This window comes from Trachurus japonicus, chromosome 9, assembly GCF_045865225.1.
Source record: "Trachurus japonicus isolate A0001 chromosome 9, Traja_1.0".
NCBI classification, from domain to species: domain Eukaryota; kingdom Metazoa; phylum Chordata; class Actinopteri; order Carangiformes; family Carangidae; genus Trachurus; species Trachurus japonicus.
Genome location: NC_140915.1, coordinates 25656588 through 25681894, shown reverse-complemented (window position 1 = coordinate 25681894; position 25307 = coordinate 25656588). Strand labels below are relative to the sequence as shown.

The 25307-nt window shown below is 42.6% G+C and overlaps 3 protein-coding genes across 4 annotated transcripts; 1 reads left to right on the top strand and 2 right to left on the bottom strand.

Annotated features, from left to right (window-relative positions):
* Nucleotides 1–628: 628 nt before the first annotated feature.
* Nucleotides 629–8189, bottom strand: erap2 (endoplasmic reticulum aminopeptidase 2). Its single transcript, XM_085786972.1, has 21 exons — nucleotides 8128–8189; nucleotides 7156–7489; nucleotides 6875–7061; nucleotides 6558–6727; nucleotides 6337–6475; nucleotides 6116–6250; nucleotides 5903–6023; nucleotides 5639–5793; nucleotides 5431–5544; nucleotides 5211–5342; nucleotides 4932–5063; nucleotides 4094–4162; nucleotides 3813–3988; nucleotides 3645–3724; nucleotides 3315–3498; nucleotides 3035–3191; nucleotides 2759–2943; nucleotides 2464–2625; nucleotides 2077–2217; nucleotides 1139–1220; nucleotides 629–787 (listed from the first exon to the last, which is right to left on the bottom strand). The coding sequence occupies exons 2-21, from the start codon at nucleotides 7389–7391 to the stop codon at nucleotides 641–643; spliced, it is 2904 nt and encodes a 967-aa protein (XP_085643098.1). The 5' UTR covers nucleotides 7392–7489; nucleotides 8128–8189; the 3' UTR covers nucleotides 629–640.
* A 1115-nt stretch (nucleotides 8190–9304) lies between these two features.
* LOC146981585 (uncharacterized) lies at nucleotides 9305–10964 on the top strand. Of its 2 annotated transcripts, XM_085786969.1 has the most exons (5): nucleotides 9305–9364; nucleotides 9575–9886; nucleotides 9989–10021; nucleotides 10118–10223; nucleotides 10363–10964. In XM_085786969.1, coding segments are annotated over exons 1-5 (507 nt in total). In that variant the 5' UTR covers nucleotides 9305–9309; the 3' UTR covers nucleotides 10364–10964. The 2 variants fall into 2 exon arrangements, with proteins under 2 accessions (XP_085643095.1, XP_085643094.1); XM_085786968.1 differs by lacking the exon at nucleotides 10363–10964 and having other exon boundaries at nucleotides 10118–10262.
* On the bottom strand, nucleotides 10912–20334 carry rgmb (repulsive guidance molecule BMP co-receptor b). The gene is made up of 3 exons (XM_085786967.1): nucleotides 19775–20334; nucleotides 15331–15896; nucleotides 10912–13369 (listed from the first exon to the last, which is right to left on the bottom strand). Exons 1-3 carry the CDS (start codon nucleotides 19890–19892, stop codon nucleotides 12608–12610), a joined length of 1446 nt encoding a protein of 481 aa, XP_085643093.1. The 5' UTR covers nucleotides 19893–20334; the 3' UTR covers nucleotides 10912–12607.
* Nucleotides 20335–25307: the final 4973 nt, after the last annotated feature.

Below are 25307 nucleotides of genomic sequence, written 5' to 3'. Positions count from 1 at the left end.
CAACCTTGACATCGGTAACCACAGCCCTCACCCTAACCTCAACCTCAACCTCTTTTTCTCACACATGTATAATCCACACACATAGTGTTAAGTAAGCCTGTGACCAATATACTTTCATTGTAGCCTACCGGTAGTTAAGAGAGCACTAACTATGGTATGTTCCCTGGTAGCTATACCATTGCAATTCTTACTATACTGTAGCCTACCTTAACACAACCCAGTAGTTAGACTGCAGCTATGTACACAGAGACACAGGGATATATGAGTCAGTTGTCACACATAGATGGTACATACAACACTTTTATTGTTGTTATTGTTCATGTTTGTGTGTGTTTGTTTGTATTTGTTGCATTTACTGAAAATTTGTGTTACTGTGGAATGGATCCTCTCTCTCACTCTCTCTCTTGACACACACACACACACACACACACACGCACACACATAGTAGCACACCACTGATCAGCTGCCAGTTTAACTAATTACATTTTTGTCCTAACAAAGTAGGCCGTAGTAGTCCCTTCAAAATTAAAAACACTTTTCATACACAAAATTGTCAATTCCCCAGTGATGCCAAATTACAATTTCCAAATTCATACAACTGTAAAAACACCCTCAAATACTGCTGTCCTTCCGCTGTCCTTTACTTCATCTGCTCATTTACCCAGTTTCTCAGAGTCTCTAGGTTCCTCTGAATCCAGCGAACGTTTTTCTGCACATTGTCCAGAGCAATCTGAGTGGCCCTGAGCTGAGATGACTGCTCTTTGATGGACTCAAAGAATGACCGCACCTGGGAGTAAAACATACATATAGATTTTACAAATGCAAAAAAGGTCATAACATCATAATAGCTAGGTGCTTAGCTCTACATGTCTTTTTAGGTAAGTACCAAAATATTTTACATAAACAAATAGAGGTGCAAAAAATACTCAAACATTTTCTCAGATACTGCCATTTTTAAGTTATTTACAGACTGTAGTATTTTGATTTTATCACTGAATTGATATTATGAGTATGAATCAAGATCAAAACACACCAATTAACGTTTGGAAAATATGGTTAGGAAACAATATTTCTGAAATTGGCAATACGGAAAGTTATCTTAGTAACTTTGAAGTTCAAGATTTAAGAGTATATTTACGTCATCGAGTTCCTCTGGTGAAGAAAACTGCCCTGTGGTGCCAATAAGGATGTTACGAATGCAAAATGAGCCCAACTGGAACCTGCAGCAGGTCAGAAAGACAATTTAGAAGACAGTCAAACAAATATATTATCCTTGTATATTGTATGCTTTCATAGTTGTGGGATCAACCACCCATTGTTTTACTTGTGGCCTTATCTAACCTGTTCAACTTGTTATTTGACTGCAAAGAAGTTTGATTGGTTCAGTATTTGCATCTTAATCACAGACCAGCTTGTGGTTTATTATATCATTATAACCACTGGTCTAATACTATGCAGCCCCCCCTTGTGTCTCGAGGTCCCGAAGATACTTGATCAGATTGAGATCTGTGAAGGCCGAGGGAACACTTCGAATTCTTGTTCCTCAAACTATTTCTAAGCAAATTTGCAGTATGACAGGGCACATTATCTTGTTGAAAGGGGTCAGTGTTGTTCAGTGTAAACCGTGAAGGCATTTTTTGTACAGAGCACTGAGTCCAAGACAAATTTCCCTATAGGGACAATAAAGTATAAATCGTCATCATCACTGTCTTGTGTCTTATTAACACCCCACAAGACCTGCTTAGGAGAGAATCTCTGACCCAGTTGTCCCGCCATCACAAATTTTCCCTTATCAATGTCACTCAGATTGTAACATTTTTCATGCTTCCCACACATCAACCTAACACGCACCTGATATCTGATATAAAGTATTTCACCCCTTTACATGTGCCATTGTAATCAGATGATCAATGTTATTCACTTCACCTCTCACCAAGTTTTAATGTTATGGTTGATTGACGTACACTCGCCTAAGATATTATTGTAACAGAAAGGAATTCTGCTCTTTTGTAGCATCTTGTGTTTTGACAGATGTAACACAACATCTTTACGAGGTCTCCATTAAGTTATACTAACTTCTCAACAAGTGTGTCCCAGTTCTTTTTGACGAAGCTCCAGGCAAGGTGACGTCCCCGTGAGTTTCTAGCCACCATTATGATGAGACTAGACAAGTCCTGTAATCGAATCACCGTCCCTTCCAGGCCAAGCTCGAGCAGTCTGAAACACAAACACACGTGTTGTTGACTAAAATACAAAAAAACATGGTATCTGTTTAAATGTAAAATACAAAAAAGACACGTTATCTGTCACTTCAATAGCATTTGTTTGAAGTTGTATCTATCTGTAGGACTTGACCAGGAATAAAAAGTTGAATATCTGTTTGCATTGTAATACCATACCCCATGTTTGCCACAAGATGGCAACATTAACTGTGTGGAGAAATACAGTAGGAAAAAGGTATACCTCTCCAGTTTGCTGGTGTCTCTGCTGCAGGTCAAAGCAAACAGGATTTTGTGCTTTTGTGCTGCAGAGAGGGAGATGTTGTATGTGTGTAGGAGTGCGTTCCAGCCGTGGTCATCCTGTGCTCCAACTGAATACACAGTCTCTGCCACATCAGTGGGTAAGCTGGTGTCAACACAAGCAGAAATGAAATATTAAATTTCATGGTCCAGTATAGTACAGGGGAGAGGCGCTGTTTATGTAAAATGTATCAACAGTTGTTAATAATGATGTGTGGTAAATCGTTATTTAGACAGACTTGAGTGTTCCGTTGGACTGGAGCCAGTCTTTGAAGCTCTGGCGTGCCTGCGCTACACAGGGAGGGTCATCCAGGTGACAGGCCAGAGAGAGGGCCCCTGACCTCAGCCGTCGCTCTGACACAGAGCCGCTGTCACTCCATGTCTGCTCATCAATGACGGCACGGAAGAATCTGAGGATGTACAACTGCATCAAAGCACAGGGGGAAGAAGCAGCTCAGTTTCATGACTCTCACTGACATAAATAACACACAGTCTGTGTATAAAAGCCTTCTTACCCCCAGACTGTGCGCCAGCTCAGGCTCATTACTTTTCTCGACGAGACGGTAAAATAACTCCAGATAGCCCAGACCTTCGATGAGAGGCACCGTGTGTGTCTCATGTTGCAGATAACCAATCAGGTCTAAGGCTTTATTGATCGGCAGGTGACCTGCCCTTTAAAGAGATACAAAAAAGATTGGTTGCTATTTCTGGTGGGATAATCAAAGCAGTTTTGTGTAACCTACAGGGAAAAAATGTCAGATCACAGAACAGGAACATTCACACTTATATGCTTACGTGACCAGCTGAAAGGCGTTGTGTATCAAATGAATCCTATCTTTGTAGCTCACTGCAGTGTGGTTTTCCCTCAGCAGTGTGATCATCCCATCCCAACCACCATCCTCGTAATGCACCACATAATAGCCAGTCATGTCAGTGTTGACTTTCACCCAGTGGACTTCCTCTCCGATGTGTATACTGTCTAAATGGCACATAAACACACATAAAACAATGTAATAGCAAATAAAATAAAAATAATAATAATAATAAAAAGTATTAATAAAAAAATTAAATAAGTATGAGTTGTTTTTGTTTTTTGTTGTTGTTTTTTCCTCTCTTTTGTCTTACCTGTTTGTGTTGTCATGAGGTGTCTGTGAATGGTGTCGGATGCATCTGTCTTGTATGTCAGAGGGATATGCCAAAGGAAACTACAGAAAGGCAGAAAGTATTTTCAATTGCACAATCTAGGTATTGCTGACAATGGTTGTGCAGCTTTGAGTGCATGTCCATGCTCACCCTTTCTGCACCGTGGGCCAAAGGGGGTCAGAAGGCAGGACGGTCCTCAGGAACCTGTCCTGTCTGAGCAGGAGTCGGGACCCCTTCCTCGTTACGGTCACCAGAGGGATACCTTTCTGCAGAGTCCAAGTGTTCATCATGGCTGTCAGATTCAGATGTTCTCCTGCGAAAAGGTACTGGAGGAGACAGCAGAAGATCAACGGATGTGGCCATAATCTCATAAATGATGTGACAATCATAAGAGGCTGGGTCAGAGAGTTTATGTTTGAATGTTTACGCACTGCATTCTTGGTGGCCTGGCCACTGCTGTAGCAGTGTTTTCCTGAGATGAAGTCTTCCTCTGAACATGTCTGAAAAACAAAATAAATACTTTTAAACATTTAATTCTATGACACATTTTTGCATGTTTAGTCCATTTATAGAAATTACATGTACCTCCTAACTTCGGAGTAGAGCACTACGGTGTTTTAGATGTTCTTGCCATCTTTATTCTATCTTCATGAATTTTATTTCAGTTTGGTTCAGTACGGTGAGAATATTGGAGACTATACACTTGCTTGAGATTGGATTAATGCATCATAGTGAATACCATGTCTGCTTTTATTTTCAACAGCGGTTTGTTATCGATGCCTGGCAAGGCCGTTTATTCATTTTACTGTAAATCAATCTGCACTCACAACTACTTTACAAGGCACAGACAACATAACTTTGACTGCAATGAAAACAGACACAATCTTCACTTTGATTAATTACCTACTTGAACCATCTTTCAAGTCTTAGAAAATTGATTTTTTTTTTGTTTGCCATTATGAAAGGAATGGAAAACAACAGCTGCCTGGAGGGAGGAGACACATAAATCAAAAATCTAGCAGAGGCATGAGATATACTTGTCCTGTCATATATGGGCGATTTTTAAGAGGGACTAGACAGAAAACTAAGAGAAAGTATGATTTCTGTTCAGCTCTCATCCATTCATGATATTACTGTATAAGGACAAGGCATCTATTTTTTTTTTTTTTTCATTTCTGCCAGGCTGCCTCTTAATTTCTTTTTTCAAGATGATGTTAAAGGACCACACAGTGTGTAGCACATTGAGTGTACTGTAATTTGTGTTCATACATTGGCCAGACTGTCCCACAGGTCCTGGTTTTGTGCATTTTTGTAGCTGTATTTGCGCAGGTATCGCACTATCCCACTCTGAAACACGTTGTCTGTCAGAAAGTGGCGAAGCATGTGCAGGACACATGCACCCTGGTGGGACAGAGATAAATAGTTATTTTAATCATGAAGACACAACAGGCTATGCTATAGGTTGTTTTCAACACCATTTGTGGAAAACAAGATTTTCTGTTACAGTGTCAGTATTTATTTCAATGACTTTGTGACTGGAAAGCTTACTTTGTCATAGGAGACTGTGTCAAACATCTCTTTGATCTGAGTGGGATTCTCTGCTGCAGTGGATATTGGCCGAGAGGAGTTCAAGGAGTCATGACCAACTGCTGCAAAGCAGGTGTGCAGTAGATATTCCTCCTGCGAGACAGAACACAGAACATCATTACAAGTCCTCAGTCTTAATATTAATCTATTAATCAATTAATGCACAGATGAAATCACACACCACTTTGAGGTCAGGGTAAGTGGCCTCCACTGAAATGTACTCCATGTATCTGGCAAATCCTTCATTCAGCCAGATGTCGTTCCACCACTCCATGGTCACTAAGTTACCAAACCACTGTGGACAAGATTTACAATTTTACTGCCTCACATCAACTGATTATGTAATGAAGCATCTGAACTGTTGTGCAGACACACTGTGACACTCTCACCTGATGGGCAATCTCATGGCCGATCACCATAGTAACCCATAGTATATCAGAAACAGAGGAAGTGAGGGGGTCGAAGAGAAGGCTGGTCTCCCTGTAGGTGGTCAGACCCCAGTTCTCCATCGCACCCGACTGGAAGTCTGGGATGGCAATCAGATCTGCGGGAGAGAAAACACAGGTCAGGCAAATGAAAGTGATAGAATAAATGACAAAAATATGGAGATAAATAAATGCTTGTTGGTTTACAGTTACAAAGGAAAGGTTTACCTTGTTTGGGTAGAGGATAGGGGATGTTGAAGTACCCCTCGTAAAAGTCCATCATTTTGATTGCAACCTCCAGGGCATAGTGGGTCTGAGACCACTTCTCAGGGGCAGCATAGATGGACACCTACAGATGCAAAAAAAATATATATAAAAATAACATGACAGAAAAAGTAATATTTTAACCCACACAGTCAGATATTGCCATTCAGCCCATACCTGCACTCCAGAAGATGTTTTTGCAGTGACAGATTTGAAATCACAGATGACAAACGCTACAAGGTATGTGCTCATCTTCACACTCGCAGCAAACCGGTCCTCGAGCAGGCCCTCATTTATTTCAACTGTCTTGACCTGAATTACACAAACATTTAATTGAAGACATTTTCCACACACATTTGAACATGTGTTGAGAAGAATAACATGTACGCAACACTGACTATTGGCATGTTGGAGAGAGAAATGTGCTCTGGGCTCCTCCTGATCCGTAAAGAGAAGTTGGCTTTGAAGATTGGCTCATCAAAACAAGGAAAGGCCATCCGAGCACTTGTAGGTTCGAAGTGAGTTGAAGCTAAGATTCTGGCAAGACATATTGATTTTGTATTTTGCTGTAATTGCAACACATTTGTATACATATTTGTGAAAATCTAATAACTCTTACCTGGTCTCTCCGGTGCTGGTTTTATATGTGCTCTTATAGAAGCCATAGAAACCTTCTGTTAATTCTGCCCCAAACTCAATATACAGAAAGTACTTTTTCCCACTGCTGAGCACCCTGGGAGAGAAAATGCCAATCTGCTCATGTGACGGGTTGTGAAGAACTGGAAGAACCTGCCAAGAGAAAATGAGAAAATGTTTTCTAGTCATTAAATGAGAAAGAAATAGAGTTAACGTGGCTCCAATGTTAGTATACGTAGTATCAGCAGCCTATGGTTCTGCAGATACAGTGCTTCTCTGTAGCTGAAGATTTACACCTACCTGGTCAGACAGATGAGCGAGGTTCTGGTCCAATATTGTGGCTTTGGTGATCTGTAGGCCCTTGTTGTGTAATACAACCCAGTTTGTATTGTTCTGGACATCAATCTGGATCTGCACTGAGCCAGTGAAGCTGAGACTCGTGAGGTTGGGGTGCAGGAGGAGGCGGTAGTGAAGAGGAACAATGTACCTACAACAGAAATATGTGTTTCTTCAGTGACTCAAAGCAAAGGGGTCCATGTCCACCAATTTCCGTCATCAATTTCCTGCAGCTTTAAGTGTACCTTGGCAGGCGGAGACGACTCCAGGGGAAGGACAGATTATCAGCGCCCAAAGGAGATTGTTCTCCTGGAGGGCTTGACGCCTTTTGTGTACTGTTGGGCTGACAGCCAACCAGAAACACATGAAATAGAGACAGGACTAACAGCCTGACTGAGACCATCGTGAAGGAAATGTCCTTCAAACACGGATTTAGGAAAAAAAAAGGCCTGATGATGGAAATCACTCGGTCGCATCCCATACACGGGGGAGCAAATAAGGACCACCTGATGTGAGTGTTGGACACTGATATGGCTGCAGCAAAAATGTCAGTCAAGTTCTCAGGACGTCTTCTTAAGCCTGGAAGACATTAGTGGAGGATTAAGGACACACAGTCTGTTAAAAGGCATAGCATTCATTCAAACACCATTATTCTTTCCTCAGTCTAGATATCTGATATCCTCCAGCCAGGTTTCTCTTATGGTCACGATCTTCACTTTTAATTAGTTCAAAAATTAAAATAAATGTTTACCTCTGCCTTACTTACAGCATATTAGCAGGCTGCTACATGTTTCACTGGATTCTGGCTCTGACACATAGAGGAAGTGAAATGTTCTGGACAACATGGTCCCTTAAATCTGGTGGACTGAGATCCGTTCAAGAGTCAGGCAATAACAACACATCTCATGCTAAAGGAGACGCAAACATGAGACAGACTGACCACATGATTTTCCATGAGGATAAAACAAGGAGAGGACACTGCTATAACTGTGAGGTGACAACAGCTGCAGGAGCATGAATGCAGTTCAAACCAGGCCGCACATGCAGCATTTCCTGCTCTACCATACTGAAAGGAGGAAGTTGTTGTTAGTCACAACAACCTGAGAGTTAGGAGATTAAACTAACCGTGCCAGAGTGTTAACAGGTTACAGCAAGGAAAACAACACTCGTGGCGTTCTGCAGAGCTTATGTTTCACAGAAATGTCAGAATTATTTACCTCGTTCATTTCAGCCTCATCATCCTTCCCTGTCCCTGCTGGTGAGTTTCACTTTCTCTTTTAAGCTCCCGCCTACTGCCTCTGCCGGTGTGTGTGTGTGTGTGTGTGTGTGTGTGTGTGTGTGTGTGTGTGTGTGAGAGAGAGAGAGAGAGAGAGAGAGAGAGAGAGAGAGAGAGAGAGAGAGAGAGAGAGAGATAGAGAGAGAGAGAGAGAGACTGTACACAATGTAGCTTCAGGTGTTATCCTTCTTAAATAGAGACTTATATAATATGTTTTCCAGCAAATGTTAAAGGATACAGATGTTGATGTTACAATAATGTGTAACTAATGTTAAAGGATACAGATGCTGATGTTACAATAATGTGTAACTAATGTTAAAGGATACAGATGCTGATGTTACAATAATGTGTAACTAATGTTAAAGGATACAGATGCTGATGTTACAATAATGTGTAATGTTAAAGGATACAGATGCTGATGTTACAATAATGTGTAATGTTAAAGGATACAGATGCTGATGTTACAATAATGTGTAATGTTAAAGGATACAGATGTTGGTGTTACAATAATGTGTAACTAAAGTGGTGGAGGTGGTTAACTGTTAAATGTACCTTCTTAAATAGAGACTTATATAATATGTTTTCCAGAAAATGTTAAAGGATACAGATGTTGACGTATGTTGACACGTGTCCTCACAACAGTTTGTCTCAGTGTGTGTGTGTGTGTGTGTGTGTGTGTGTGCAGGTGTACCCCACAAGAGTGCCGTCTGGGTGCATTGATATGATCAGTTTCTCACCTCGGGTCTAACAGCCGGTGCCAGGTGTGTCTCCAGTTGTTCAAAGAGACTTGTCACTGCCTTTACTGTGTCCACTCCAGGGTCCTGTCTTCACTTTCCTCCCCTCTTTATAAACACAGATATCCCTTCACACGTGCAGGAGCCCACGCTGTGTGTCTCTCTCTCCCCCTCGTAGAGTGCGTGTTTAGGGGTGGAATGGGGGGCGAAGAGAGAGGGAGAGAGGGGGAAGCATTGTTAGTATAAGGTCACAACAATGAGGCATGTCGATCCCCCACAATGCAATGCTCCTGGCAAATCCACACGGCATGCCCCCATTTCACACACACACAATAGGTGCACAAACACACACTCACACACTGCCATAGAAGCCACTGACTAAAGCAGACATGACTGAGCCATCCAGGGGTCTGTTTTACCTTCCTATCATCTATTTATGGACAGGTAAGAGCTTTTAATCTCTAATACATGATCCATGGTGGATATTTTGTATCAGTGAGCAAGAAAGTGATGCAGCATTGTTCAGATATGCCTTTTCAATAGCAATTTTACAATTTGTGTTTTATGTAAACTAAAAATGTTCAAATAATCTTTTGTGTTATTATCATTTATTTATTCATTTTATCATTTTAATCCTAATTTCATATTCTCCAGGTGGGGTTGAGGGCGATGTCCTTGCATCTCTGGCCCCTCCAGTCCACCTGTCAGGTGAAAAGCTTGGCTTCACCCTGCTGGTTTGCATGGTTAGTGACTTCCGACGTGGGCGCCTAGAGGTCAGCTGGAGCTCGCCGTCAGAGGCCCACACGCTTACTGCACCCAACAGCGTTTCTGTGAAAAGGAAGCATCGCGGCCACTGCGCTGTAGCGATCATCACAGTGGTGACCAGGGACTGGCCATCATACAGATGCTCTGTGAGTGACAGACGACAGCCAAAAGCCACCAAGAGACACCACACCCCCTCATCGGGTATGACTAAAGCACATCACATATCAAAATATCAATCATTGTTTTTGTCTCGTTTTTTACAAATCCTCCTTTAACATAATTTTATCATTTCAAATTATCAAGATAAAATTTGCTATGAAGATGAAGAGACAGAAGGTAACTTTTAATTGTTTTTTGGTTTTCATAAATAATAATCAGTGATTGACATAGCATACTGTAGATATTCATCATGTTGGTCTGTGTGGTCTCCAGATGTTGATGTGTGGACAGACACGGTGGTTGTTCTGGCTATGAGGCTGATTCTCATGAAGATCGTTGTCTTTAACACACTGATGACCATTTATGCTGTAATTAAGTGGTAAGAGTCTCAGTTAGAGAAACAACCAGTAAATCTACACTCAGATAATTGTCTAAATATGTCTGAATGTGAACTTGTTTTATTTACCATAGATCAATTGAATTTCTTTTTTCATAACAGACTGTGTTTGACTTTTCAGACGGAGAGCTTCTGTTGTGTGACCTTGAAAAAGAAAACTAACCCAGATGGGGCTTTCTTGTTCTTGTCCAAAGTCGATTTCTACAGTGGATGATGATTTATTCCTGTGGTCTTACCCGGAGCTTTTTGTAAAGTCTCATGGATTTAAGTATCCACTGTCTCAACCACGGGAGAAGCAGCTCTCAGAAGCTACATTATTTTTGTGGCGCCATTTTCAGCCCTTCCACACTGACATCCCAGGTGTTGCTGACTGTGGCAGTTGAAAACAGATTGTGTCTGCGAAGCCAAACTTGGTATCTGTTCAAAATCTAACCTCAGACAGATGGGTGAGCACACATGCTGTATATACTGTACATGTCGGTGGGAATGAGTGTCTCTCTGTGCGTAAAGTCTAATGTTCAATTCTTAATTCCTTTAATTACTACAACATTTGTAGGGAAAACTTGTCCCAATGTTGTGGAAGTTCAGAAGTAAACATCATTTCATATTTTTGTATCCATGTTTTGCTTTTTTAAGTTCTTGTAAGTGTAAAAGTAAAAAAAACAGAGAGTACGCTTGATCATTTTGACTTTATTGTTTTTTAAATAAAACACTTGCACACTGTTTGTTTCCTCAGTTTTTCTTTTTTGTTTTTTTGTTTTGTTTTTTTTGTTTTTTTGAGCGCCTTGAGTAACACACTGACATAGTAACAGAGCACCACTAGGTGGCAGTACAATCACATCTGACATTTTTTAAATTATTATCCAACAGCAAGAATATGGAGCTTAACTTCCTCTACAGGACACTACGTTCATAAATAAGTTAAGTATTTAAACACTGACCAATCACTCTTCACCAAACTGACACTCACACATGATGTAAGAGATCACAATGCCAAAAAACTGAGATAAAGCTTATGTGGCCAAACAAGTGGGGCACAATTATACAGAATGTTACATGTTGAAAAAAGCTTGTAGTTGTAGGGATTGACATTTCTACCAGGTTTCAAATGGCATTCATTCCCACAACACAATGGTGCTGTTCTGTGGTGACATTTTCTCAGTGATTAGCAGTGTTTTGCTCACACTCCTGTATTGTACACACATCCCATTAAGGAGCAGCTTGTCAATTCTGGCAGTAGGAGAAAAATAGTCTACAGTAGCAAGTTTAAAAACATGGAGAGGGGGAAGGGGAGTGTGATGGGGGAGGAGACGGGTGCTGGTTTGGTGGTGAGTTATGATTTCCTTTCTACATAAAAAACATACATCATCTGTCTTTGGCTCAAAGGAAAACAACAAAGTTTACACTGAGTAACAAACACGAGCCAGCATCGTCACAGCCTCTTAGAAAAAAATTAGAAATACAATGATGATTTCAGGTGAAATGAAAACACATTCAAGCATGTCACCAAAACAACAAAAAAACTTCAGACACACGCACGCACGCATGCTCACACACACACGCGCACATTTGAAATCGGGACTGAGAAAAGACAACAAATTCATACAGCAAGAAAATAGTACTGATGGCATTTGCTGTGACAATATTCAAAATACATTCAACAGAACAACTCACATTGACTGACTTAAAATGAAGCGCTGACTCAAATCAGCTACTGGAAGAATGATGCATTTTAACAAAAATGGCAGCTCTTTGTCATGTAACTCACTTTTACTTTGAAAGGATCTAAATTATAGCCTCCAAAACTTGAGCCACTGGTGGAGGAGAGTAGGGGAGGAAGAAACACTGATGTGGATTTGTTAAGAAAAAAATTAAAATAAAGTGCTTCTGTTAAAACAAACGTCCTCTGTCTGAGGTATCAAAGAAAAATCACATCAAACTCTACGCCAATACACTGTGCACTGAAGACAAAATTGACTATTTACAGTCTGGAGTGTACATCCACATACTCAATTCACCCACACAGGAATGCTTATGTCAATGGTGTCTTCTCCGGAGATGAGGACAGACAGCAGAGGCTGTCACCACATCTCCCGTGTTTGTTACCTCCAGAGAGCGGATTCTGCCAGGTGAGATGCAGTTAGTGTCACCAGCATCCCCTGTGCCCACTGGGAGGTCTGCCACCTCTTCTACAAAAAAAAGTTCCCATTCCCAGTAACTGTCCAGCCTGCTGCTTCCTCTCTGCACAGGAGAGGAATCAGTGCTCAGTATCAGTGCTCAGCAAAAAAAACTCTCTTTCTAGTGCACACACATACGCGAGCCCACACGCAGGCAGGCACACACACACACAGAGACTTCTATTCCTGCTAATACATCAATGCCACACTCAGAGAGAACAGCAGGAGCAGAGTGAGCTGCTTGATAGGTTGACAATCAGAGTTTAAGGTGGAGGTGGCAGAGCCGCGGGGGTAGATCCTCCATCTGTCTCGGTGTGGGTGGAGACTCTCCATGTCTTTCTGTGCACTGTACGCTGCCACTGTGAAATTAGCGTCCCCGGTGGTCAAGAGATCGAACACGCAGGAGTGGAAATAAATGTCCTGCACCTCCAGCTTCTCCTTGCAGCGTTCCTTTGCCCCCTCCACACCGAAAACCTGTGGGGTACCGTAGGGGTACGCTTGTGTCTGTGAGGCGTAGCTGGGCCGACGCAGCTGCTGCAGCTGTAGCCCGAGAGCGGGAGGGGAGAGGGGCAGGGGGAGATGCCCCGCCTGGTCGATGCGCTCTCCGTTGGGGCAGCCGTTCAGACAGAGCTGCAAATCCTGGGTGGCATCGTAGGCCTGAGCCAGCTCCTCCGGGATCCGCACCGCCAGGGTCAGGTAGCGGCCCAACTGTCGAACAATTACAGTCACACCGATGTAGCCGGCGTGCAGCTCCACGTGGTGGCCCGGGATGCGCTCGGAGATCCACAGGGCCCGGACCTTTCCGGCTGCCCCGTCCGCACCGGCAAAAGTGTGGATGGGGTCTCCGCTGCTCACGGTGCCATCATCAAAAGCAGCAGGGAGGTTGTCTGTGACGGCCTGGTAGACCCTCTGGTCTGTGCATCCCTCATAGGGCTTGAAGATGATGGTGATCTACAGAGCAGGAGACAGGGACCATCGGAAAAGTTGAACAAATATTTTAAGTTCAGTCTGCGCTCAGTGAATGGATTGGATTTGATATGCAAAAACCACAGTTTAGTTGCAAAGCCAGTTCATTAGATATAGGTCAAACTCAACTTTCATCATGATGAGTGGAGCTGAAACAAGAAGTTGATTCATTGTAGTGCTGCAACTGTTTTTTCAGTCAAGCAGGAATGCCACATATTTGCTGGTTTCAGCTTCTCAAGTTTTGGGATTCTTGTTGCTGGTCACACAAAGTGCTCTGGAGACTTTACTTGGGGTTTGGGAATTTGGGATGGTAATTTTTCTTGATTTTGTGAGAAGCAAAATGATTAATTGATTATTCAAGAAAATAATTAGCACATGGTTCAGTGACAATAATCACAGATGCAGCCCTAATTAATTGTGAAGTTAATGAACAGAATTAATAAGTGCTTTATCCTACAGATAATTTATCAAGCAAATGTAAATCATGTGAAGATCTATTGCTTTTCTGTTTCATGTCATTGCAAACTGAATATTTTTTGTTGGGCATTTTATTGACTAAATCATTCATCGGTTAATTAAGAATAAAACCAGCAGATTCATTGATAATAACAATGATCAGTGGTTACAGCCCTAGGTAAAAAAGAAAAGAAAAAGTCTCTCTCTCTCTCTCTCACACACACACACACACACACAGGTATTAACATTTACCTACACAGGTTATTGACTCTCATCACACAACATTTGAGAAATTACTAAATGACTTTTTAACAAGTAGTAATTTGACACAGCTATGCAAACATGCTGACACACGCACACACACACACACACACACACACACACACACACACACACACACACACACACACACACACACACACACATTAAAATACACAGCCAGGGCCCCAGTGGTGGATACAGGGTGTGGTGTGAGCATTACGGTTAGCACTAGCATCATAGTTCCGGTGAATGGCTGCTTTGTTCACATGACAGCTGTGAGGAATGAGGCCTGGCAGGCCATTAAGCCTGGAGGGCTGTTAATGTGTGCGTGCATGTGTGTGTTTGTGCGTGTGTGTGTGAGAGAGAGTGTGTGTCCCTAATAATCATGACTAATAACTTGCCCCACCTCTGACACAAGGTTAGACCTTCAGTGTAGCAAGCCTACTATTTGCTTAATAAGTGTGTGTGTTTCTGCCACTGACTAAGTGTATGCATGGTTGTGTATGTGCTTTAATAATTAAAGCTATCGATTAAACGAGGGAGGGTAGATCATTGGGGGAAACATCAACATCGCTTCTTTAACACCACAAAGATCACCTTGTGTGGCTCGTTGTCCATTTGGTGTGTATGTGTGTGTGCGTGTGTGCGTGTGCTTTTAAGAGCAAGTGTGTCGTTTTTGTCTCACAGGGATAAGGACCTTTAACACACAGTGCTTTAAGCTTAGTGTAGGAGTGCCACTTATGAGGCACACACGCACACAAATACTAGCGAACGCACACATAAGTAAACAGTAGGTCCTTTCACACATCTCATTCCATGTTATTAGAGGTCATGCTATAAGCAGCCATTAACCAAGTTAGGTTTCCAACACTGCTTCAGTCAAAAGAGACAGTCACAAGATCGGGCTGTTTGCCTCACATCTGTGAGTGAAAGACACAGAGAGAAAGACAGGAAGAGAGTGGAAAGTAGAGCAAGGCAAGCAAGGGTGTTTTCCAGGCTCACACTGATAAGATTTCCTCCTCTGCAACACAGAAAAGCAACTTAGAGGTCATTACAGAAAATGTTTCTCTCTGACACACACATACACACACACACACACACAGAAATAAACTAAATTACACCAGCTGCTCTCACTTAGGAAACTCTTTCAGCCTTAATGACAGCAAATTAGACCCCAAAAATCCAACTTCTCTCTGCTCCCCCCTTTGCACAAGCTCTCCTCCTCTCACCTTATTGGTTGCCGTGGCGCTGGAGCCAGGTACCACAGGGACATTAGTGACCTGCACCGACAGATAGTCATTATCGATGAGAGGCCAGGCCCCCTCCACTTTACAAGTCTGGAAGCTGTCCTTAAACGTCCTCAGGTGTGGGTCGCCAAACAGCCCACAGAACAGGTAGCCGGGCTGAGAGTGGCCGTGGCCGCGGCCGTGGCCGTGGGCATGGGAGTGCGTGTGTGTGTGTGCGTGCGCGTGGGGGTGCGTGTGGGCATATTGAGTGCGACTGTGGTAGCTGCAGGGGTCAAGGTAGACCTCGGGGTGCGTGGAGGAAGTGGGCCCGTCTCTGGAGCAGTTCCTCTGGCTCATGAGGTCCGAGATGCCCAGCACGGCCGAGTGAAAGACCAGGTTCCCCCGGCAGGACTTGGCCGTCCTCTGGGTGCAGGCCGAGTACGCACGTAAAGCCTTGCAGAACTCTGTGTGAAAGCCATCCACAGCTGGCGTCAGGTGGGAGGTCAGGGAGACGAAGTCGGTGGTGCACTTCTGGATGCGACACTGAGGGGTGGCCACTTGACACTGACCTGGGGAACAGACAGTAACACAGATAGTCAGAAATAATACTGCACGAGAAACACATGCATTCTGATCAAGTAGGCCTGAATGAGAATGAGCTGGCTCTGTCTAGAAATGGAAAGTTGAAGTGTTCAGGGACGACGATTAAGGTTTCTGCGCGAGGAAGGCTTTGATCTAAACGCACAGCGCTACCAGCCTGTTACAATCCAGCCTAATAAAATTGGAAAAAGAACCAGCCACAGGTTCAAAGTCTTGATCAATCAGCAGAGCCGCTCTGTGAGTGTAATAAACCTGAAGTGTAATAAACCTAAGAGTAGCCGGCGAGAAAGATAAAGAACATTTTCCACCAAGGAGCAAAGGAAAAGACAGACAAATCCATGACACATCAGGTATGGTAGCCAGAGATAATACAGGCTGAGCTTTGCAATACCACCATGACTGTGTAACGTCTATTGTTCTTCACACTTTTTTTTAAAGATTGTGTCTTTGTGCATCCTGCAGAACAACAACAGGGAAAATAATACACAGTCAAATGTTCCCTTTATTGAATATGACTTGAAGTTATGTTTTTGTGGCAGATTAATGTTTGTTTACAGCTGTAATAATGCTCGCCAGAGCCGACTAACGTACAGAAATGCATTCAAGAGACTGATTATTCTGTCCTCTGAATGTTTTGAACGCAACAAGGGTCAAACCAGCCTTTTATATCATAGATCATCAGAGAGAGAGAGAGAGAGTTGGAGCGAAAGAGAGATTAGAGACCATACCTAATGCATCAGTCACAGCGTGCTCCTATTAGATTAGGCCAGAGAGAGAGGCTCTGCAGTGTATGGGCAGCTGCTCGCACACACATACACACACATACACACAAATAGCTATCTTAGAAAGAATGCTGGTTGTGCTTCCGTTAAACACACACACAGTCCGTGATCCTCAGATGGTGGCATGATCTCCTAACAGCCAAGCAAAAGCAGAAAGTACATGGTTTTTAGTGGAATCAACAGATTCCCTCAATGTCACATCATCGCTCAACAACCATGAGTCGCCACTAACACATAAACACGCACAAGCACAAACAGCACATTCCAGTTTGGTCTTCTTTGTACATTTATTTGATTTTGGGGCATGAAGAAGTTGGATGCCACCATTTGGGGGCAGTAGTGTTCTGGGTTTTAGAAAGCAGGGTGCAGGTATGGACCCCCACTCACACCATGCTTCAGAATCTCGCTCCAGCCTGTTAAATACTGACACCACAACCCACAGACACACACACAGGCTGCTTTCAATGCCAACCACCACTGTACAGACGGTCTGAGTACTGAGGACACATTGTGTCTTTGACTGGCGCACCAACAGCCTCCTTCTTTCCCTCCTATCTGCCCTGCAGTACCTAAATACCGTTTCCAATCTAATCAGAGCAGGTTTATTCTCTTTCCGAGGGGATCGGAATCATGAGCTGCTCTGCAGACGCACAAAAGCGCTCATTCACTGACACTGTCCCCAGAAGGGTGACGTAGCGAAAAGGGACTTGACCCTGTAACTGAAGGGACTCGGGTTCAAACCACCGACTTAAACAAAGGTCAAAACTTCTCTGAAGACGAGTAACTGATGAAGTTTCACACCAGCTCCACTCTGCGCTCTGTCTTTCCTATGAATGCACCAAGCAAAAAGGATTTTTATAAGATGTTCTGAGTCAATATTACAGCACTTTCTTTTTGTTCTTCAAGGTTTCCCGTGAGCTCCCTTTTCTGAAGCCATCTCTATGTGTATTCACAGCTGTACTTTCAAAAGAGTGCCTAATCTATGCATATACATAATACATAGATGTGTGGTAAATCGAGCCGGGGTGATGAATACTGAATTGACTTGAAAATAGTGTGAAGAAGATAGGAAATAACTCCACTAGTGAGAGCAGATCAACACACCCAGAGCCTGGTTTGTTTCATCCCCTGGGGCAAAAATCTAATATAGACACAATAAAACAGTCAGCAATGCCCACACCACGTCCTACCATAATATCAACTTCTCTTTTTCACTCCATCCCCCTCTCCCAACTGACTTCTTCATCTCACATGTCTCATCTCTTCTTTTCTCTCAAGTCTCATCTGTTCAGATCTGATCTCCACCCCCCCATGCTTGAATCGTTTCTTCATCAGCACTACTTTGCTTTCAGCCGTCAGCCCTCTCCACCCGATTCCCTGGCCAGTCTCCTCACCCCCGGTCAATCTCTCAGCCTCTCTTCTCCACATCCTTAGGCACCTTCTCTACCATCAGGCAGAGGTCAAAAGCTCCCCCAGCCGAATCTCCCAAGGTTTACAGATTCTTTGTCTCCCTATCCGACTGCCTCCAACCTCTCTGATCTCCAGAGATCAGAAAAGGATCTACTGGGATCATCTCTCAACCGAAGGGAATGGCTTGTGAAGTGCTTATTGATCACCTTGTTGTGTGCACTCTCTCGCACACTGAGCTCAAATCACACAAACAGCCCTCCAAGCTTAAAGATACAAAGCTTTACAGGAGCTCACTACAGCTACAGCCTGCTCTCTTTCTCTTATTCCATCTCTCTCGACTCGACGCTGTGAACAATAGTCAGCGATTCAGACATTCCTGCCTTCCAGTCTAAACAGACAAATGGGGCTGACAGCTGGAGTGACAGTGAAATGTGTATAAATACCTCGATATGTGATAGTTTTAACAAATAAAACGTTCTGTTTGGCTAAACAGACTAAATAATACACATTCTTTCCAGGTGACGCATGTGTAACAGAAAGTGCCAAGAGGGTCTTTAATGTGAAGTGGGTCTCTCTGTTCCCACCAGGCTGCGTGCAGGGGTGGTTTTGTCCCGCTGACTGAGCCGTGTTAAACTAATTACTGGAGGTGTGACTGTTCAACAGACAGCCACCACAACAGCCAACCCCCTGCACACACGGCAAAACTACACACTTGGCCGAATAAAAAAAAGACATTTGACTCCTTCTTGCACCAAATAAGAAATGCATCTGTCTTCACTAATCATAACCAAATGAATTGTGGATGAAATATGCTAAATGATGAGTTAGTAAATGCACAGAAAGTGAGCCACACTTTGTTTCAGTCAGTAATCCTTACAAACATCACATTAATCTTTGTCCTTTTTGATAAATTCTTTGTTTTCTTTTCAGTCCAGCAGCCACCTCAGACTGGGATGTGTGAGTTCCTGCTTTCGGTGATCAGAAGACAAACAACCACCAATACAAAGAAACTGCTGTTTAGAAAAGCAATTGCTTTATGGCTTTTTTTCTTTCAAGAATCTGGCTTGTGTAACTTTGATCACTTCCTACTATTTCTTATGGTGCGTTTTATTATTTGCATCATGCAACTGACCACAAACTATAGTCCACAATAGATTTAATCAGATTTACAACACACCCTGGTCTCTATTTAAACTTTTTTCTCATCACATTTAGACTAAAGATAGATTCTGGATATCACTCTGCTCTAACTGTTTTCTGTTATGGATATGAGCAGAGGTAGTCACCCTCTACTCCCTCTCTTCCCCTCCTCCAAGAGCCATTAAGGGGCAGACAGGAGAATGACGGCCCAGGAGAGAGGAGGAGAAACTCGATCCGTGCTCAGACTGCTGCACTGCCGCTGGAGAGAGAGCCATTGTCAGGCAGCGCTGGGCCTAACACCAGGATCGGCAACACAATGATTGCAAACGCTTAATAACTAATAAAGTAGCGGTGACGACTGTTCAATGCCACAGAATTAACATTAAATATAGTTCCTGAGGTCGTAAGTGCAGCAGCACGCAGCAATTAGTGCGGAACTGGACGACAAAGTGCGTTAAAATCACAGATGACCGACAGTCTTGTAGTGGCTGCAGTGTTGAAGTGTAGTTTGTTACCTATGTGAGCACCGCAGCAGAGAGCGATGATCAGCAGCAGCACTGGCCGGAAGCGGCGCACCAGAGACGGAGAGGCGAGGCGCTCAGCCCCGCGGCAACAGCATCCGGCTCTCCCCATCCCCGTCCATGCAGGGCCAGGAGGGGAGAGTGGACAGACCTCCAATGGACGAGAAGGGGTGGTGTCCAGGCCTTCTCACTTCTTTTTCTTCTCCTTCTTCTTCTGCCTCTTCTTCCTCACTCTTCTCTCCTTGCTCTCCTCCTCGGGTGCGCAGGGGCATTAAAACACAGCTGCTCCGCGGAATGCAGGGCGGAGGGGGTGGAAAAGCAAAGAGAGGAGGAGAACAAAGTACAACCAGAAGTCACTCCGACGACACTTTTACTTTTTCCCTGTACAAATCCACACCCCCACGTGATTTAAGTGCGCTCCCACCGCGGTCTGACTTTTGCCTTGATTGTGATCACTCTGTGCTCTCCTCTCTCGTCCCAAACACGCACAATCACATCTCTCACTCACTCTCTCTCTCTCTCTCTCTCTCTCTCTCTCTCTCTCTCTCTCTCTCTCTCTCTCTCTCTCTCTGGCTCACCAGGCCGGGGTTTCTCCTCCACTCCTCCCCTTTCACTTTCTTCTCCTCCTCCTCTGCCCCACCAGCAAATCAATAGAGAATCAACCAAACCCTGCTGGCGGAAAACCCGCCTCTCAGAGAGAGAGAGAGAGAGAGAGAGAGAGAGAGAGAGCAGTCTGCAGAATAATGAAGAGGCCAGAGATAAAAGTTGTAAAACGATGGTAAGATGCCATTAAATCACTGTGTACAAAGAAGAGAATAATGGGTTTCCGATGCAGTGCTGCCAAGGCATTTTATATGGTGGAGTGAGAGCTGATCAAGACAAACCAGAGTTTAGAGGAAATAACTATTTCTTTTTGTCCTCCTCTTTGCTGCTTTTCTGCAGCAGCAGCAATAACTGTTGTTGTTTCAAAGTTAGGCTTTTAGATTTATATGTAAATATAAAACTTTATGATGGTAAAAAAAAAAAACAATAACAACAAAAAACCCATAAAGCTTTGTGTTGCTGCAGGAATAAATCACTTCATTAAAATGATAATCAAGCACTGTTTTGTTTCATATTTGTTGATGCATATTCTGAGGTTTGTATTATCACACCAAAAACATAAATTGGTCTATATTGAAACCAAAATGATGAATAACCATAAAGAGTTGGCATGCACCATAACCTTTTACGTAATATAGGCTACTTTGATTCCTCTCTGCTGATGCTGCATCGAAGCTTTGATGTAGTCGATCTACTGAACATAAGAGCTGTAAGAGTTAATTAATTTATGTTTTCTGATGAAACACTCTCAGGATGACATATCACATTTTTAAGTTCATTTGGTTGAGTTTGGCCTCTCTGCAGGACAGGGACAGAGCAGGGCACGGTGTGACGGGAACAGCTCTGTATGTGACAAAAAAAAAAAAGTCCAGACATAACAACACACAACGGTTGTAAATATGCACAGTCAAAAAAAAAGGAAAAGAAAAAAGGAAAAGCAGAAGGCACAGGCGAGCAGACAGTGTAAACAGCTCCCAGCTATAATGACAGACACTGAATACTGAGCAAGCAGCTGTATATGCAAAGCAGCCTCTACCTTGCTGTCACGACTGTTCACCCCACCTACAGCTAGCTATAATTCATAAATGAATAACTTAAATAACACCCACTTTCTGAAGGCTGTTGAAATCGGTTTTAAAACTTTCTTTTGCAAAGAAGTTGAACCAGATCCAAACTTCCCTTTTCAAGGAAAGGTTATTGAGTTGGGCAGGTTTCAAAGCAAGCACCGAAGTAGCCTATCTACAGCTCTAGATAATCTTTTACTTAGTCTGCTTATCTACACTGTGTTTGTTCTTCTAACACTTTGTATTCTGCCACAGTCAGAAGTTATTGTCTTGACGGTGTTTGCTACCACCAACAGTCTGCCAGACTGTGCCACTCTGTCTAAACGTGTTTGCTATATGTGCCTATATGCATAAAATGTATATAGGTGAGTGTGCAGCAAACAGAGCCTCTCTGTGGCTGATGTTTTATGTGCTGTGTGTGTCATAGCCGGGTAGTTTTTTCTACTATGACTCAACTACAGTATATGTACACTACACACACATTCACACACACTCACTCACATCACTTCTGGCCATAAGTTTAGTCATGGCTATACTCGTTTCTTCTTGATTGTGTCAGTAAAACAAACACACAGTCACTGTACAGCTTGACAGTAGGCTAAGTGTGGCCAGCAGAGATGATGTGTGCAAGTCCGACAGGCTCTGATATTAGATTATATTGGCTTCCTGTTTGTGGCAGAAGCCTCTGATCTCACCAGCGAGGACGTCCACGTGTGTGTGTGAGAGAGAGAGAGAGTGGGGGATGTGTAACAAATGTTGTATTCTAGAAAATGCACATGTGTGTATGTAGCAAAAAGTGTGTGTGTAAGAGGTAAGCACACACAGGTGGTTGTAAAGGGGAGGAGGGATTGATTTTTATTAGCAGTGTATAAAAGTAATTAGCTTACACTTGTACTGTATTCCCATTTGATCTGTTTCAGAGTTGACAAACCATGATAGGTTGTGTTCATGAATTTTTTATGTATAAAACATGGGCAACATAAAAATGGGAAAAAAATAAATCTCCCTTGACCAACTCCATGTTGCATCCATCTTACTGCATCAGTAACTAACATGGTATCGGTACTATTCAAAAGAGCCGAAATAAATTTAGCCAAAATCAGATTCTTCAGAAACATTCATTTTTTGCCTTGACGGTGTTACATCAGAACTTAACCCAGTTAAAAACCTCTGTGAGATTCTCTGTCCACATGTTTGACAGCTGTGTCCACCACCATCATCAAAACACAAGTGAGGGAGTATTTTTCTGTTCGTTCCCCCCGACAGAGCTCAGCTGAAGCAGCTGAAACAGTCCAACTTGCTGCCATTCAACTCTGACTTTACCACCCAGCTCCACATCCTGGACACTGATGAGGGAGTGGAAGAAAAAGGAGCAGTGTCTGACAACCTCTCTGCCCCAAACCATGAGCCTGCAGTGCACCTCTCTGCTGGAAGAAGCTCACTCGTTCAACATTTCATTTGTGCTAACACTCTGAACACTGGGTGGTTAATTCAATTACATGTATGCATATGGTGCTATTTATCATGGCTAATTTCATATTTCATTCTAATCACTCATCCATCTGCATAGACACACACACACACAGAATCCTTGATAACATATGACCCTATTCATGCAGTTTAATTTATATATTTCATACTAATTCATTTAATCAATTACAGCACAGCTGAGCCCCGGGAGCAGAGGGCCCTGAAACTAACGATTTCCCCCTCCACACACACACGCACACACACACACACACATTTCCACAGAGCTGCTCTGCCTAGTTACACATGCATTCATACACAGCGCCTCAGGCACAAAGACAGTCTGTTTCTGAACGTCCAGCTTGTCTTCACCTCCACACCTCGGCCTCCCCTCTCCACTTCTCTCTACAGCTTCCCCTCACCCCACCCCAACTCCAAACAGGCCGTCATTCAACAAATGGCTCTCGCAACTCCATAGTGCACCTGTGTGTGCATACTGTATGTGTGTGTGTGTGTGTTTGCGCAAATCTTGAGGGTTTGCATTGTTGCAAACGTGGCTGTGGCTGTGTACGAAGGACATGTTGCAATGAATCTCTTACTATCGTTCTCACTTTAAGCACAGTTTATGGATCATATTACTGTAATGCATTACTATTGCATAACTGATGTCTTTATTTGTAAATAGTAGAAATATTGTAAATTAAAAATTACATTAAACACATTTAGTTTTTCAATTTTCATTTGCACTGATTTGAAAATATAATATTCTGCACCACTTTTAATTTAGTTTTGATAAATAAGCAGTAATGAATGAACAAGAATGACTTGAAAAGAGGGGATCATATGTTTTCAATTGAGAAGAATTTTAATTAGTTATGTAAGTTACTAGTGTTAGATATTTAAAAAGCACAACATATTGTTTTGAAATCTGTTTAAAATAGAGTATAACAATAGCATGAAATGTACAGGTTTCTATAGTTGTTTTTACATTCCATCACTTCACACCAGACATGATATTATATTAATTTATCCTCTATTCACTGTTAGTGTCGGTCCCCACAGCAAACACACACAAAAATCCTACACATCCAATCTCTGACTTGGTGGTAAAAGTAATGAGTGAAGAGTGTGCTGGTGTTTGTGTGTGTGTGTGCAGGTGTGTGTTTATGTTCCTGATTTGAGACGATAACATAAAAGATAAAACCCAGGTATCACAGCCCCTCGTAATGCAAGTGGAAACCGAATCCTATAATAGCCTGTTTTGTAGCTGTTTCATTGTGTTTGACCTGAGTTGGCCTTATCAGACCGTCCTTTGTCTGCACGTTCACTGCACAGTCACAAAGAGACGGAGGGAGACCGAGGCCGGTTTCAGGTGTGTCCATGCAAAATGTGTCAGAGTGGGAAAAGCGAGAGCACTTATCTTGGGGTTAGTTTATCTTTTAAAACGCTGAGGAGAAATGTAGCATCATCAGAGCACTCAGATCAGTGGGAGAGGATTCCTTTAACGCAGGCCAGAGAGGGAGATTATCACATTGATCCTTCTCTTCTTACGCTCTCAGCCCCAGTCTCTTTTTCCCTGACCTGCCCCGTTGATGTGCATTGATTGACTGGCGCTGACGCAAAAACCAAAATATTTTTATCATGACAGCACAGTTTAAAATAGAAATGATCATGACAGTGCTTTCTGTTTGGATTTCTGCCTCTCTGCTTTGATTTCTTCTTACTTATCTTACCTCATCATTTCCTTTTATACCTAGTGGAAGTATCTCAGTGCATTTACTGAAAGTACAATTTTTGAAGTGATTATTCAAAGTGTTTCAAGTTGAACTTCTCTTCTGACAGAATAAAGTAATATCCACTCCTTTAATTTGATGGCTATAATGATCGGTTAGATGAAAACTCACAAAACCTATAATCAACTTATAGAGTATGATGCAGAGTAGTTGATTAAACAGTGAAATATTTAATACACCTGTGTTGCTTAATGCTGCATTGCAAGAAAATATCTAATAAGTTTTGATACTGTGAGTATATTTTATTGTTCTATGGACCGCCTATGTGTCCAAAATAAGTGTTGAATTGAATTGAAGTGCTAACTAACTTTTAAATGCACAGGATAAGTTTCTATTTCATTAAAGTGCAAAGCAAGATATCTTAAATTGTTTTTCATGAAAACATTTTTAGTTGCACTTGCCAGTGTTTCAAACATCAACTGAGAACTTGAAAAATATATATATAGAATAGCCACAGAAAGTTACACACCTGTCATCTCAGGTGTCACTGGCCCACAGGGACACTTTCCTATTTTAGCTTGAAAAAGTGTCGTTGTTGCATGAAAAAAACAGACGTGCTGGTAATTACAAAGTGAACTATTTGTCACAAACGTTGCATCA